General features: G+C 43.0%; 1 protein-coding gene across 1 annotated transcript in view; it reads left to right on the top strand.

Annotated features, from left to right (window-relative positions):
• The window catches only part of DYNC2I1 (dynein 2 intermediate chain 1), a 476503-nt gene that overhangs the window by 241718 nt on the left and 220006 nt on the right, over positions 1-14779 (top strand). The window contains exons 11-12 of the mRNA XM_086941505.1: positions 7304-7406; positions 12730-12859. Of these exons, the coding sequence (XP_086797631.1) occupies positions 7304-7406; positions 12730-12859 (233 nt within the window). The remainder of the gene's footprint in view (positions 1-7303; positions 7407-12729; positions 12860-14779) is intronic.

Genomic DNA, 14779 nt, shown 5'->3' on the forward strand with positions numbered 1-14779 from the left:
CTCCTCTAGCCGAGGTACCAGCACCTCGTGTGAGACCATATCGAAGGCAGCACTGAGGTCTAATAGTATTAGTGCTGCCGTCTTGCTGGAGTCCAAGATGGTCTGGAGGTGTTCAGTCACACTCAAGAGTGCCATTTCGGTGCTGTGGCCTGCACGGAAGCCATGCTGGGATGCGTCCACAGTGGTATTGGACGTAAGGAATTTCGTCCGAATGGTATTGACGTGGGACTCTGCCACCTTAGCTGGCCAGGGGAGCAGCGAGATAGGCCGATAGTTCTCGGGCAGAGTGGGGTCTAACGTTGGTTTTTTTATAATTGGGGAAACCCAAGCCTGCTTCCATCTAGTGGGTATGATGGCAGTGGTGAACGAGGCATTTATGATGTCTCGAAGGGGGTTGAGAACCATCATGTCAGCTGCTCTAAATTGCGGTGGTTTTAGAGGGTCTGCAAGGCGAGCCTGATTTGACTTGTCCATAAAGTTTGAGAAAATCCCCTTGACTCATCACAGGTATATTAGTGAGTTTAGAGTTAGTCTTAGTGGTAGAAGCATTAAAACATAGAGTGGTTGGGAAGGAGTCATAGATTTTCTGAATTTTATCAGTGAAGTAGGATGCCAGGTTCTCACAGTGTGTAGGAGAGGCATGTGGCTCCTCGACAGCTTTTTTTGAGCTGAGATCTTTTATGCCCACATGCATCAAACTCCCGTTTTGCGATTCCAAATTTGCGATTTTTACCGAATCGCAAATATGGAATCGCAAAACGGGATGCATTATTGAAAGGGATAATATTTGCGATTCGGTAAAAATCGCAATTTTTACCGAATCGCAAATATTATGCGAATTCCAATTTGCTATTTCGTAATTCCCATTGATTCCTATGGGCCAAAAGGCCCATAGGAACCAATGGTAATTGCGAATTCGCAAATTGGAATTCACAAAATGTTGATGCATTCCATGGGTGCAGGGGGGGGTCCAAAGGACCCCCCCCTGCACCCCTGAAATGTATTTTAAAATGGATGTTTCACACACACATGTACTAAGGACATGTGTGTCTGTAACATGAAAGTGTTTAAAATGCTAATTTGAGCATTTTAAACATTTTTCGCAAATTACCACGAGGTTCAACCTCGTGGTAATTTGCACTTGCAATCTTCAAGATCGCAATTTTTTAAAGAATGATGCATTGCATTTAAGGAATCGCAAAATTGCGATTCCTTAAATGCAATCGCATTTTAGAAAATCGCAAAATTAGCGATTTTCAACAAAAAGCAATGATGCATCCCAAAAAGCATTTTTGGAATCGCAAACGGCCGATTTTAAGGATTCGCACCGTTTGCGACTCCAAAAAAGCTTGATGCATGTGGGCAATTAGTATTTTAAAAATGGTTTTGGAGGGATTCTGACTAATCCCAATTTCATTAGGGTAATATGCCGCTCTTGTCCTACAGATGTTTCTGTGGTAGTTTTTCTGTACCTGGACATATTGAGCCTTAAGTGCAGAGTCATAGGTCTTTCTCCATTTTCGCTCGGCGACTTTACATTCTTTCCTAAGGGATGTGAGCGCTGCATTGTACCAAGGACTAGATTCCTGGGAGCGTGTCCTAATCCAGCCCGCCGGAATCAGTGTATCCAGAGCCTGGGTGATCCAGTTACATAAATCCTCATAGCTCAGGTCAGGGTCTATGCTAATTTTGGGGGGATTCGTTTTAAGTAGTGCGTGAAAGTCTTCGAGAAGGAGTTTTCTCCAAGGGCGTTTCAGCACTCGTTGGACATACTTCGTGTTGGGTGCACCACGAATAGTTAGTGTCATGATCACTAATGGGTGGTCCGTCCAGATCAAAGGAATGGGAGCTCCCACTGCTACTCCTTCTAAGTTAGAAAAAATGGTGTCAAGGAGATGTCCACCTCTATGAGTGGGGCCACTGACCAGCTGGCAAAGTTGGAATGCGGCAAGGTGAGCTAGCAGATTGCAGATCTTTTTGTCTGTGGTGAGATCAAAATGGATATTTAGATCTCCAAATATAGAGAAGTTGGCGTTCCCTGTAACCAACGAACAGACAGTTTCGAGGAGGGCTTTGATAAAACTGCTGTCCTGCCCCGGGGGTCTATATATCAAGATACCGGATAGAGTTAACTGTGGGTTTATCTTGATGTTATAGCGAGCGCATTCGCATCCTTCGATGTCGAGTTTGGTAAATAAGCATGAATATTGCGACTTAGCTATCATCGCTATCCCTCCACCCCTTGATTGTCTATTTAATGTGTAGGTGGAATATCCTAATGGGGTGGCTAGGTTGATAACAGAGTTCATATCCTCTTGCAACCAAGTCTCCGTGAGGAATAGGATATCTAATGAATGATTAGTAATTAGGTCATGGACTTCTAAGTGATGTTTTGTCAGGGATCTTATATTAAGCTGTGCTACCACAATTTGTTGATTGGGGCAGGTGGTCGTGAGGGACGGGGGTGTCCTGGGTCTGGGAAGGGTAAACCCACATGAGCATTTAGAGCTGCCTTTCCGGTGATTTAAGGAGATCTTGTTACATGAGGCAGCAAAGTTATTAATGCCCACTAGGTCATCCCTGGTATAGACAACAAAATCCCTACCCTTTAGACCAGGGTTCCTGGCGAGAGGCGACGTACAGGCGCAGACGGGCTTGTCTTAGGCGAGTCTTCGGCGCGCTGAGAGGGTGCCCGCTGCGCGCGTCCGCTGCTCGCCTCTAAGGACATCCTCTTAAATGCTCGAGTGCCCACACTTCCCAGCCCCCAAACCTTCCCTTAGCATCATGTGCACCAACCCTATGGTAGGTGCATTGTGTGTGTAAGGTAGGACATGGCTTGATATGTGTAGCATGTCTTGGTAGTGAATCACCCTCCATTTTGTTATTCACTGCTGCAAGGCTACCTGTTCTCCTTAGGCTGGAATGGGGAGAATGGCTATTACATCTTTAGTCCTATCTGACTCAGAGAATATGGTAGAAATTCGTGTTTAGTATGCCTGAACTCAGAATGATAAAATACATCTTTTAGTGAAGTTGGTTTTAACATTCTGTGTTTGAAAATACCACTTATAGAAAGTAGATATTTTCTTGCCTAAGCCTTCCAGTGTCCTCCGCTGTTATGTGTATTGGTTGTCTGGGTTTAGAGGGGCAAGGCAGGCCGAGTTAGACCTGGGTTGAATAGCGAGATCTGCATTGAGTACTGGGGAGGGGTAGCTCCTTGACCTGAATAGGGCTGTGCCTGGCAACGTGAATGCAGGCTCCGTCTCCTACAGTGTGTCTGATGGCAGACCCCCTCTTTCTGAAAGGAAGGATTCAGCTTGGTAAACAAAGTGCTCCAGGCCCGATCAGAACTGGTTCTGGCTGGGTTCAGTGACTAGAGACTTTTGAGAACAAAGACTTTTGGGGTATAGAAATCTGTGCCCAAACCCCTGATTTTTGTATTGCTCCTGTATGTCAAGAGGAACCTCTGTCCGTGTTACTGAAGGAATCTGCAGGAGAGGACTGTCCTTGTGCTTGTGTCCTGCTTCTTGGATTGGCCTGCAGTAATGGATGTATGATGTAACAACGCGTGGTATTACAACGCGTGCTGTTACATCGCAGTTGTTACAACGACTGCATGTTACCACGCTATGCCTTTACAACGCAAGTCTTTACATCGACTTGCGCTAGGTGGCGTGCTAACATTAAAAAAGTGTAATTTACTATTCCAACTCCAGTCCACTTATCAGTAGGGAAGGTGTTGGGATAGTAAACTACACCATTTTTAATGTTAGCACGCCATCTAGCGCAAGTCGATGTAAAGACTTGCGTTGTAATGGCATAGCGTTGTTACATGCGGTCGTTGTAACAACCGTGATGTAACAACATTGCGATGTACTAACCGCGTTGTTAAGGATGTTTCCCGCAGTAGTTCCCCTTGGACTTGGAAGAAGAGGAAAAAAGACTTTTGAGAGACTTTTATTTTGCTAAGCAATCACCCAAGGGCTAGAAGCGAGCTAACCTCCTGCTGGAGTCACAGGCACATCTGACTCCCCCACTTGCCTCCTGATTCCACCCAGCGAGGATTTCTATCTGCAGGTGAGGCCCCTGTGAGTTCAAGGGCCTCTAGTTCTACTACAGAGAAGAGAGTGCTGAAATCGTCGCTAACGCCCGTTTGCCAGCCGCCGCAGCTGAAGAACGTAAGAAAAATTATTGCGCTGCTGCCGCCGAGTGCTCGCAAACCAAAGATCATCGCATCGCACGTTTGCGGGCTTTTCAAAGGTTCGCTAACCCCGGATCATCGCATCGAGATCATCGCATCACGACATCGCAGAGCGGGCCCCGTGCGTCCGCCATTTTCCTCGCATTGCACCCGAAACGTCGCTCCCTCGCGCAGCGCCATTTTCTTTCATCGCAACAAGATCTTACACGCAACAGGATCAGAGCATCATCCTCCCTTGCGGCAAGTATTCAACGCATCGCTGGCCTAGCGTGAAGAAGTCTGTCGCTTTGTCCCACACGCATCCGCAGACCAGCGCATCATCCTCCCTTGCAGCCAGGATTCATTGCATCACCTGCCTAGTGTGGGGAAAATCATCGCTACAGTTCGTTTGTGACATTCTGCTTGTTTTGCTACGAAATCCAGGTACTTTGTAAGTTAAAGGGTCGCTGAGACCCCTGCTTTGAACTGAAGCCCTATTTGAACACTTTGAACTCTTTTTTCAGCTTTTCAAGAGTACCCCCCTTTTTCAGAATTGTGGCTTTTTACCGTTATTGGTCTTGTGTTAAGTCTATATATAAAGATATTTATTTTTTATAACTACTTGTGTGGTGTCCCTTTGTAGTGTCCTTCACTGTGTTACTGTGTATGATCATAAATGCTTTACACACTGCCTCTGAGATAAGCCTAGCTGCTCGTGCTACGTTACCACAGGGCTGAGCAGGGGTTATCAAAGGGTGTAGCCCCCTTACTCTGACTTAGGAAGAAGGGTCCCTACTTGGACTGTGGCCAGCCACTGCCAACTAGAGACCCTCATTTCTAACAATACACAACATGGGCAGTTCTGTCTGTATGGTGGTCAAGTGTTGCAGGGTCTGAGTCGCTAGTCGCTGATTAGTTCATATTTAAGTGTACAAGAGGGTTTATGTTTTGTCTCTAATGCTTTTATGTTTATGTTACTTAAAGGGGGAGTCGAAATTCTAGTGTTTCCTCAATTGGAAATATTGTACCGAGTCATACTGTGATCTGAACAGTCTTACTTGCTTATTTTCGGCATTTCACAATGCATGTTATTATTTAGCAGCCAGTTTAATGAATTTTCTCTTGGATGTGTCACATCTATCGCTAGCAGGGAGTATGCAAGTGTTCTCTGTGATTTAATATAGATTGTTGAACAAATTCTTTAAGGTCCGTCGGTGCACTCAGTGTCAGCTGTTTTATCTCATTCAATCCATTGTGATTTTTGTGCAATCTACAGTAGCAATGCATTGGATGGAAGAAGGACATAACATCACTCAACTCCGGTTTACCATATTAGAGGTGATCAAACCACAGCAAGATATAGATGTTCATAAAAAGAGACCTTGATCTGAGTATTATTGGATTCGGAAAATGGGCAGCCTTCAGCCACAAGGACTCAATGATAGGATAGAGTTATCATGTTTTCTGTAAATACTTGCTAAGAATGTATTTATTACTCTGCACACAGTGGATACATGAGCACTATGATACTATCCCATTCCAAGATGGCCGACAAAAACGAAGTAGCAGTCTGTATCCGTGGTCCAGGACTTTTTCAGCGTACTGTGGTTATTACTATAAATTTTTTTGCACATAAAAAATTTTTTTGCACATATATAACGTCCATCTATGTAACAGTATCATTTACGCTAACATTTTTGATGTATTTATTAACTTCGTTCACAATCGCATAAACCATGTGGTCCATGCAATTATAGTGCAGTACTGCTTAACATTATGGTAGCGCTAGTTATCAGATGTGGGAATACCGTTTAAACATCCATTTAGAATTGTACAGAGCCCGGCGTTTTCGCATGACCACGATCACATGGTCATGCTGTAGTCCAATCAATGTAGAGAATATAAGCTAGTAGAAAGCTCAGATGTTTAGCAGGATCCTGATTGGCTGACAATCGAGGCACACTTCATTTTCACTTCCGAAAGTGTTAACGGGGAAGTTTTTTGCGTTTTAAAGAATTGATACTTTGTTTAGATTAGCGATTATCACTAGCACGGGACAGTAGTCGTATAGGAACCCAGAATACGCGCTTTTTGTTGATGCATTTATTAGGGGTACAGAACTTGATGTTTTGGCAGTTAGTATTGACAAGCAGAACACTTATTTCAATCTTGTCATGCACAGAGTTACCATGGGCATATGATTAGTTGCACTTACAGATGATACTATAGAAGTTATAATGGTATCATTAGGGTAAGATAATGTGTATACTAATTTGTTTTTGATGTATATTAGGATGCTTCTGAGGCTGGCTCAAACATCCTTGTTTTTTTCTGTTCACAGACCCCTGAGGAAGGGTCCCACTCGACCGGAAATGCATAGGGTATATGTGGAATCATGAAGTGATGTGGATCATAAATGAATAGATTGACATTGATGAAGAATGAAAATGGAAAAGAAATGAAATAAACACTTTAATTTTTGGAAAGAAATTTTCTTGTGAATGAATCATTAGATACAGAATAAATCTAGGAAGACCAAATGGTGGAAGTATAACTGTGCACACCACCACCAAAGGTGGAACCCTCCACCTTTCCTAGAAAGTTAATATAGATTGTATCATGGAGTCACTGTGCTTCTCTTCCCTTATTGTGTGGTAACCTCTCTCAATTCACTGCGTAGAAAGGTTTCCTAGACGTTCAAAGCCACATTTACCAGGACATAGAGGGATGCAAGGTTGGAAGTCTTGATATCTTGTCATTTTAAAGAGAAATATAGCAGGAAAGATGCATTTTTCAGATCTTAACATACAACAATATTTTTGTGTACAGTACATGGGTCATTTCGACATGAATACAATAATAACGAATGCATTGGCTAGATTGAAAGTTAAAGGATAGCAGCTGTCATGGCTGCTGCCAATAGATGCTGCATTAAAAGTATGCAAATATTATATGATTGTTTTGTGTGGACAAGTACTCATTTTTACATATCTTCACTGGAAGTTTTTCAAATGAGTAGATATGACCAGGTTTAAATTTCTTTTTTTTACTATATGTATAAATATTACTATTTATTTCATGGTAATGCTTTATACTGAAGTAAACATTTTATATTTTATATAGAAATCTCAGATGTTCAAAAAAAGGGATCTCATCGAGGAGTGTTCATCGATTTTATATCTGCCAAGCAACGACAAATCTGTCAAAAAATGTCTAATAAACAGAAGTAGGTGCTGTTTCTTTATTTTTATTTTGAATTCAGTTTATCTGTTTTTCCCATTAGTATACACCTCTGTTTGGTTGTTTCTTTTTGTTTCAGAAAGTAACCCAACAAATGTTCCTCATCTAATTATTTTTCTCTCACATACAAGCCTAAATTGCTACTAATGTATTTTCGTTCCTAGAACATTTATTTTCCGCTGTTCCTTACTTATATTAATTCTCACAATCTTGGCATTTGATAGTTTGCCTTTTGTCTATACCGTGGTTTGTCGCTTTTCAACTATATACCTCCTTTTGTACCAGATTTGCTATCTTCATTCAGGAGTTTAACTCACACCTGTCAAAATCAGAAAGGAGGGGTTCTGCAAATTCTACATGTTTGTATAGGATAGCTTTTTAGAATATCCACTGAGTTATTTTTAACATGACCTTATAATGAACCCCCAAAACCCACTATATGATTTGTTGTTCGCCCTCTTCCTTAGCAAACATGTTCTGATGTCCCTGCACACACAATGCATCTCTACATGTGCAGTGTGTCACCAAAAGTACAAACTGTCCTGTCCTATTAAGTGATGATGGAAAATTGGCCACCCTACTTGGCCCTATTAGTGATGACTGCGAACCATGGCTGTGAGGCCCACTGAAGGGGACTTTCCTCTGAATGTGATGCCCGGGGCAGTGGGGCCACATCTCCCGGGCTTGCAGCACTAGACCATAGCTGTGAGGCTCATGGGATGGGACCACACTCTCCTAGCAGTCCTTGTGAAATCTACTTCCCCCCACTCCCTATGGTGAGGTGGCTCATTGTGGCGAGCTTATAAAGAACAGGTGTTCTGTTATCTCAGAAAGTGAATGCACAATATGGATCCTTTTAAATCTTGTTTTTATCTTGTCAAATTTGCTCTTTGTTGAGAGACATAGGTCAAATGTCACCTTATGTCTTACAATTTGCAGTCAGAAAAAGTAATGTAAACACAACCTCCAGGATATTATAAGCAGATTAAGTTAGAGGAATTTGTAAAGTGAACTGTCTGACAATTGTGCTGGACAAAATGTATGAAATGAAAGGCTGTAGGAAGTTAGTTTTTGTTCTAACACACGTTTAAAAAGCTTGTAAATGAACTGTACAACACTTCAAAATATATTTTAGTAGTTATGAAAGCACTTTTTGTAATTTTGTGTGATTAAAAAGTTTTTAATAGGATGAAAATAAATCAGAACACTTTAATTGGTGATATGCAAAAGATAAACATTTTTGCGAAACCCAATTTTCACAGATTATTAATTATACACTATATAGTTTTATCAGTAAAAACTTCATGTTATTGGGAATATTTGTGGTCATTTCAATAAAACGTATGCTTTTTGAAATTTTCAGTGTGCTACCAAATCATGTTTTAGTAATACATGTATAAAAAGTGAGCTTTTAAACATGGACTGAGAAACATTTTTGGCCCCACCCTGATAACAATGTTATTGGTGAACTAAGAGGCAGGTCACAATCTACCCTTTATGTGGGTTAGATTCTTACAGGGACAAAAAGTTTAGTCTATTAATGAAACAAAATAGTGTTTTGTACAGCATAAATGCTGAACTTGCATATTTGAAGTTGCTCACAATGGCTTCTTTGCTGGGGAGGGAGCCATAGTGATAGGTGGGTGAGGGTGTAGCCTGTTCTTCAAGGTTAGAAGTTAGGTATTATCATCAAGGACTCCCAGCGATTGCCTACTGCTGTGAGGTCCAAGGGAGGAAGGAACACCCCCATGCCTTGCAGCGCTGGACCACTGTGGGAAAGGCCCTTCCTCCCTGGGGCCTCACAGACATTGTCAAGTGCTGCAAGACTCGAGGAAGGACGATGCCCTGGCCTTGCTGTGCTGGACCATGAATGAGCGATCTGGAGGGGCCCTTCTTCCTTGGTCCTTGCAGTCCTTGTCAAGCACTATGAGGCCTAGGGAAGTTTGCCTTTGATCACTTCTGAAGTTCAAGTCATATTTTCTTCCAGTTACTTTCCTGTCTGCAAACCGACTTTAATATCTCCAGATCCCAGGCCACCTGTGAAATGGCTGAATAAATGGATTGCCCATTGTAGAGTGTCTCACTGCAACTGTTTTCGTTCACCAAAAGCACAGCACTGTTTTAATAACCATGATGTTGTCTCCATTACCTTGCTGCATAATATATGTTTCTCCTGGTCAGCACTCCCTGAGATCATTTGAAGCCCACCAAAGGGGGGCTCTCCGCAATTGCTCTATGCCATTTCTCCTTATGTTTTACGCACTTCCAATTTGAGAAATTTGACTTTGTTGTTGAAGCAAGAATTTGTTGTATAATGTTATATCCCCAAAAAGTCTGTTGAAATCTTTGCTCTTTTGCTCTGGTTTAGACATTGAAATACTGGCCATTGGGGTAAAGTGCAGACCAGATGTAATTCTAGAGGCCTGGGGTCCCTCCTCAGGGCTTTGCAGCCTTAGTCTGCCTTTTAACTAGGATTGTGCTGTAGAAATACCACATACACATGATTGCCACCCCTACCTACTTGGATGAGAATCTTGCTACTACTATTGACTCTGCACACACTTGCAGCAAGAACACCTTCAGATGGAAGAAGTGCTAAAAAGAAAATAAACAAACAAAAGGGCTTTACCATCTATGCACCAAGAATCTGGAACCATATCCCCCTATCCATCCGGACAGCCCTAACCAGGCTCCGGTTTAGCAAACAACTGAATACTCCGTTCTTTAAAAAGGACTACACCATAATCCTGTGACAGTCCACAAATCATGTACTCCTCATACCACATGTTGACTGTATCTTTGACAGCTCTTCACAACCGTTCAACTAGGTTTGTGCTATATATATTCCTTATACATAAGTACATACCTCATGCTCTATTGTGGAAACAAATTGTTAACTTTTGATTAAAGATAGAAGTTTTAGCGAAACTTAGACCAAACCTTTTCATCCAGTGTGACCAATATAATTTCGTTCCACTTAATAGAAATGTAAAATGTATATACTTATATTATTGGTGTCAATATTGATGTTTTTATTGTTTCACTGATATCCACACCTAGAAAGTTGCATTTTCCCTTTCTGCCTGGTCCCCAGAAGTGCTAGAACCGAAATGGTAAATGTTTGCTGGAAGGACCAACTTATTTAGGGCATGTCACCAGTAAATTATTTAATTGCCTCAAATTGTAAAGCGCTCTGATACCCTTCGGGATCAAGTTCGCGCTATATAAAACTTTGTAAATAAAATAAATAAAGAATAAATTCCTTTTATATGCATATTTCATGTTAGGGACCGCCGGGTAAAGCTTGGTGGTCTCAAACAGGAAAGAATACAAGGGACCCACCATGTGCGGGGAGAGTTATTTACATTATTATTATTTTTTTTATCAAACACCTGGTTTGTGTGCTTTTCCTGGAAAAAAAAGTTTGAAAAGAGGATCTAAAGTAACCAACGCCTTCTCCGCAGACTCTTTTGCCTACGGTTCAACTGCCACACCGGCGGAGTCGCTGTACTGCTGTCAGTCCTCTGCCAGGGAAGCAGTGGCCATAGGCTCTGCTGCCCTGGTAGGCTGGGGCCACCTGCCAAGCTAATATTTAAACCTTAAAGTTATATTTCTGTCCCTTTCGGATACATGTGCTAGAGCATGCCGACTAAGGAAAGCAAATACTTCAGTTGAGCATCTAAAATTAGGTAGACAAAACCGTCTCTATCCAATGTACTGTGGAAAGACATGGATGCACTCTGTCCAGTGTGGCACTTCACATAATGTTTCTTGAATACCACAACAAGTAGACAAGCACACATGAATGTCTACAGCTGTGCTTACCCGTGCCATACTACCCAACAGCTGCACACACCTTGATATCCAAAAGTGGTACTGATGACCATTTATGAACTGCAACGGCAAAAGTTAAGTCTGAGTCAACTTACAGCATGTTACTCACAACTATGCCTCACTACATACTGCGTATGCCACTGTGGTTGTCGCAAAAGACAGGCATTTTCAGTTCCAGTACAGTAACAAATACAATGAATGAGATGCAAGAACCGTGTTCTAAAAGATGTGCGCTGCGCACTACCACAGATGGCATAATACTTATTTAAGGACTTACTTCATCTGTTCTTGTTTATAAGCTTTCCCACACATGCAAGCAACAGTGGCCACTCCTTGAAGGCATTGTTGTGATACACTGTCACAGTATATCCACAATGATCGAAGAAAATAAACAATGCGCATGTACGCACAATGCGCACAATATATGCGGTTGGGTGATCGAACAGAGATATATGTACTATGCTCTGCGTCGGTTGGAGTCAACTAAACTCATTAAGATATGTCTCCCTGAGACTCCACTACATGGATACATGATCCTCAGTTGATGATTATCATTCCTGGATGACCATGGCCACTCTTCACCAGTCCCAGTGCCACCGCAGTATCGTCTGCAGCATGCTGAGGAAATGGAGCCACTGATACAAAGACAGATATACACAACCCAGGCCCCTAGGATGTGAAATGGCAGTTCAGGGATCACTGGCAACCCTATTGAGTCTCACACATACTGCTACCAGAGGTAGCATCACACCTGTGCCTCCTCCCACCAACTTGATGCTCCACACAGATCTCACTGGATCCACTCTTAGTTGCTACAGGTCGAGATTAGTACAGCAGGGGCAGTACTGCTCAGACTACAGTTCAATGCACAATCACAGATGCCAGTGGTGTGGGGTGATTTTTAGCCTGGAACCTATGTATAGGCGTTTCCCTAAAGAGTTTTGCAAGAACAGTCTTGGGGGGCTTTTTGACTGGGCAGATCCATCAGTAGAGTGACCGGTACTTGTGTAACCTCCATCACTCTCAGGGAGTCTGTCCCCCAATAAAGCGACATCCCATTCTTATATCTGTTCCTTGAGGCCTTTTCCCAATATGCTGCTAAGACATAGCAGAACACTTCTTCCACAGCACTTCCAAACTTTCCTGTTGCACTGCCAACGCCGTACCCACTATTTGCATAACGACTTTCCCTGTCTTCATGATGCCACATTCAGTGCCATTTGAAGGTAAATCAAGTTAAGCAGGTAGTCAATACTGAACCAGTGAGGGAAAACAAGCGTCCTTCAGAACCATTGTCACCGTGGGCAAGTAAAAAATGTTTTTGTTCAAGCTCCACTCCTACCGTACATTTATTTCCTAATTTGGATGTCCCCTTTAGCCTTTTGGGAATCTTAGTCGTTTTCAAATCTATTGTATTGAAAGCTTAGTTGTTTTTTCAAATATTACATTTGAGCCTTTGTTTTTGTTTTACTAAGGAAACGCAGTACAGAACTTCTTCGACTAATCGACTTGGACTTCTCAATCACATTCTCCCTACTCGATCTGGCACCAGTAAATGAGTATGATATGTACATCCGGAGCTTTGGCAAAACCAACACCAAACAGGTCAGTACAAAATACAGACTAAATGCAGGTAAATTAGAAGTAACAAACTAAGTATCCATGCCTGTTGAAATATAAGTGAAAAGCAATAGTAAATGTTTTGATGTTTTTAGTGAATGTGTTCCATGGTTTCTTAATGAATACGTATGAGCATTCGCTAACTTTAAAAGATTAAAGCCGAACTATTTCTGCCTTAATATTTCTGCTTTGTTTAGTCATCATTTAAGACCAATGCCCATTTGATTTACTTGGAAAGCTGGTCAGTCTGGCTTTGTTTCATGCAAAGTTGTAAATTATTAAAGGGATTTTGTTTTTTACTCTTCTTTTTTTTTAAACCAGGTTATTGTTTTATGGGAATGGTTTCCCATGCTCAATTTACCAAAATATTATTTTCAGTGATCAGTTTATGTTTAAAGTATTTTATTCATCATGACATACAAGGACAAACATACATTATCATGGAGCAACCTGTGAGGACGGGCAGAACCTCATCCCCGGCGAAGAGCTATCAGGTGCAGTTCGTATGTGCTAATCTAACACAGCAGCAGAAGGTATGCATTGTCACAGCATGAGATGACATTTCCATTGCGAACACCTCCCCCAAACCCCCAACTTCCAAACTCCCCTAACCCAACTCCCCCTCCCCCCCTCACCCCCTCCCCACCCGTCGTCCAGTGCACAGGCCCTATCCAAAGCGTACACCAAAGCCACCTCTTACGGGGGAAGTGAGTCTCCTATCAGGTCACGGATCCTGCGCAGCCGGGCTCGTGAGCCGCATGAGGCGGAGGTATTTGGGACAGGTAAGTTCCCTAAATTCTGTGAGCAGTAAGGAATGAAATGGTTGCCAGAGTTCATTAAATTGCGCTATATCCCCTGCTACTGTGAGTAACAATTTCTCCATACCCAACACGTGCCACAATCTATGTAGCCAGCCCGTGATGGATGGTGTCGTGGTGGTGCGCCAGTGTATCAGGATGTTTTGGACTGCTGAACCTAGTGTGATGGCTATCTGCCTACCCCTACGGGATCTGAGGGGGTACATCAGTCCATTCGGGAGTCCCTGCAGGGTGTATACAGGGAAGCGTGGTAGCTCAATGCCAAAATGAGAATCCATTTCGTCCAGCACTTCCTTCCAATAAGCGTCCAGGAGAGGACAATCACATAGAATGTGTGTAAGTGTACCCCGGTGCCCGCACCCTCGCCAACATGTGTCCTCCTTACTACGGTCAAATTCGTGAACCCCCTCAGGTGTGTTGTACCAATAGGTGGAAACCTTAGTCAATGTGTCAGTAAGGCCCATGTGGTACGCCGAATGCCTCGCTCTATAGGATATGTGCTCCCATTCTTTAGGGCTTAACGTCCTTCCTAACTCCCGCTCCCAGCATTCTCTCCCCGGATTGTAGAGGTGCGTTGAAGGCTGTTGTAGTAACCTATAGAGATCCGTGATCAATTTCGAATCCGACGTACGCGACAGTAGCCATTTTTCGTATGGTGAGAAGTGCCTATCGGCCGTCTCTTTCACCTGTGGTTGAAGAGCCCAGTGGCGAGCTTGCATATAATGGTGCCTCTCGGTCTCAGGGAGTGAAAATTCCTGGCGAAACTGCGGGAAGGAGACACCCCCCTCTGGGACATACATGTGACACAGAGCTCTACACCCCGCCTGCCTCCAGTGTGTGAATGCCCCCTTTTCCATTCCTGGGGTAAAGTCCGGATTGTCCACTAACGGTGTGAGTGGCGACGGGAATGAGGTGAGGTTATACGTGATGCAAGTGGCATCGCAGACCCTCAGAGGCACTCTAGTAACAAAGGAGGCGTACAAATTTGTAGGCCGGTGAGTCCGGCGCAGAAACGGGGTTTCCTGTAAAGATCTACCTGCCACCACCTGATCCTGGAAGAGCCAGTGCTTATCAGACTCCCACCTAC

This window comes from Lissotriton vulgaris, chromosome 10 (assembly GCF_964263255.1).
Source record: "Lissotriton vulgaris chromosome 10, aLisVul1.2, whole genome shotgun sequence".
Classification (NCBI taxonomy): domain Eukaryota; kingdom Metazoa; phylum Chordata; class Amphibia; order Caudata; family Salamandridae; genus Lissotriton; species Lissotriton vulgaris.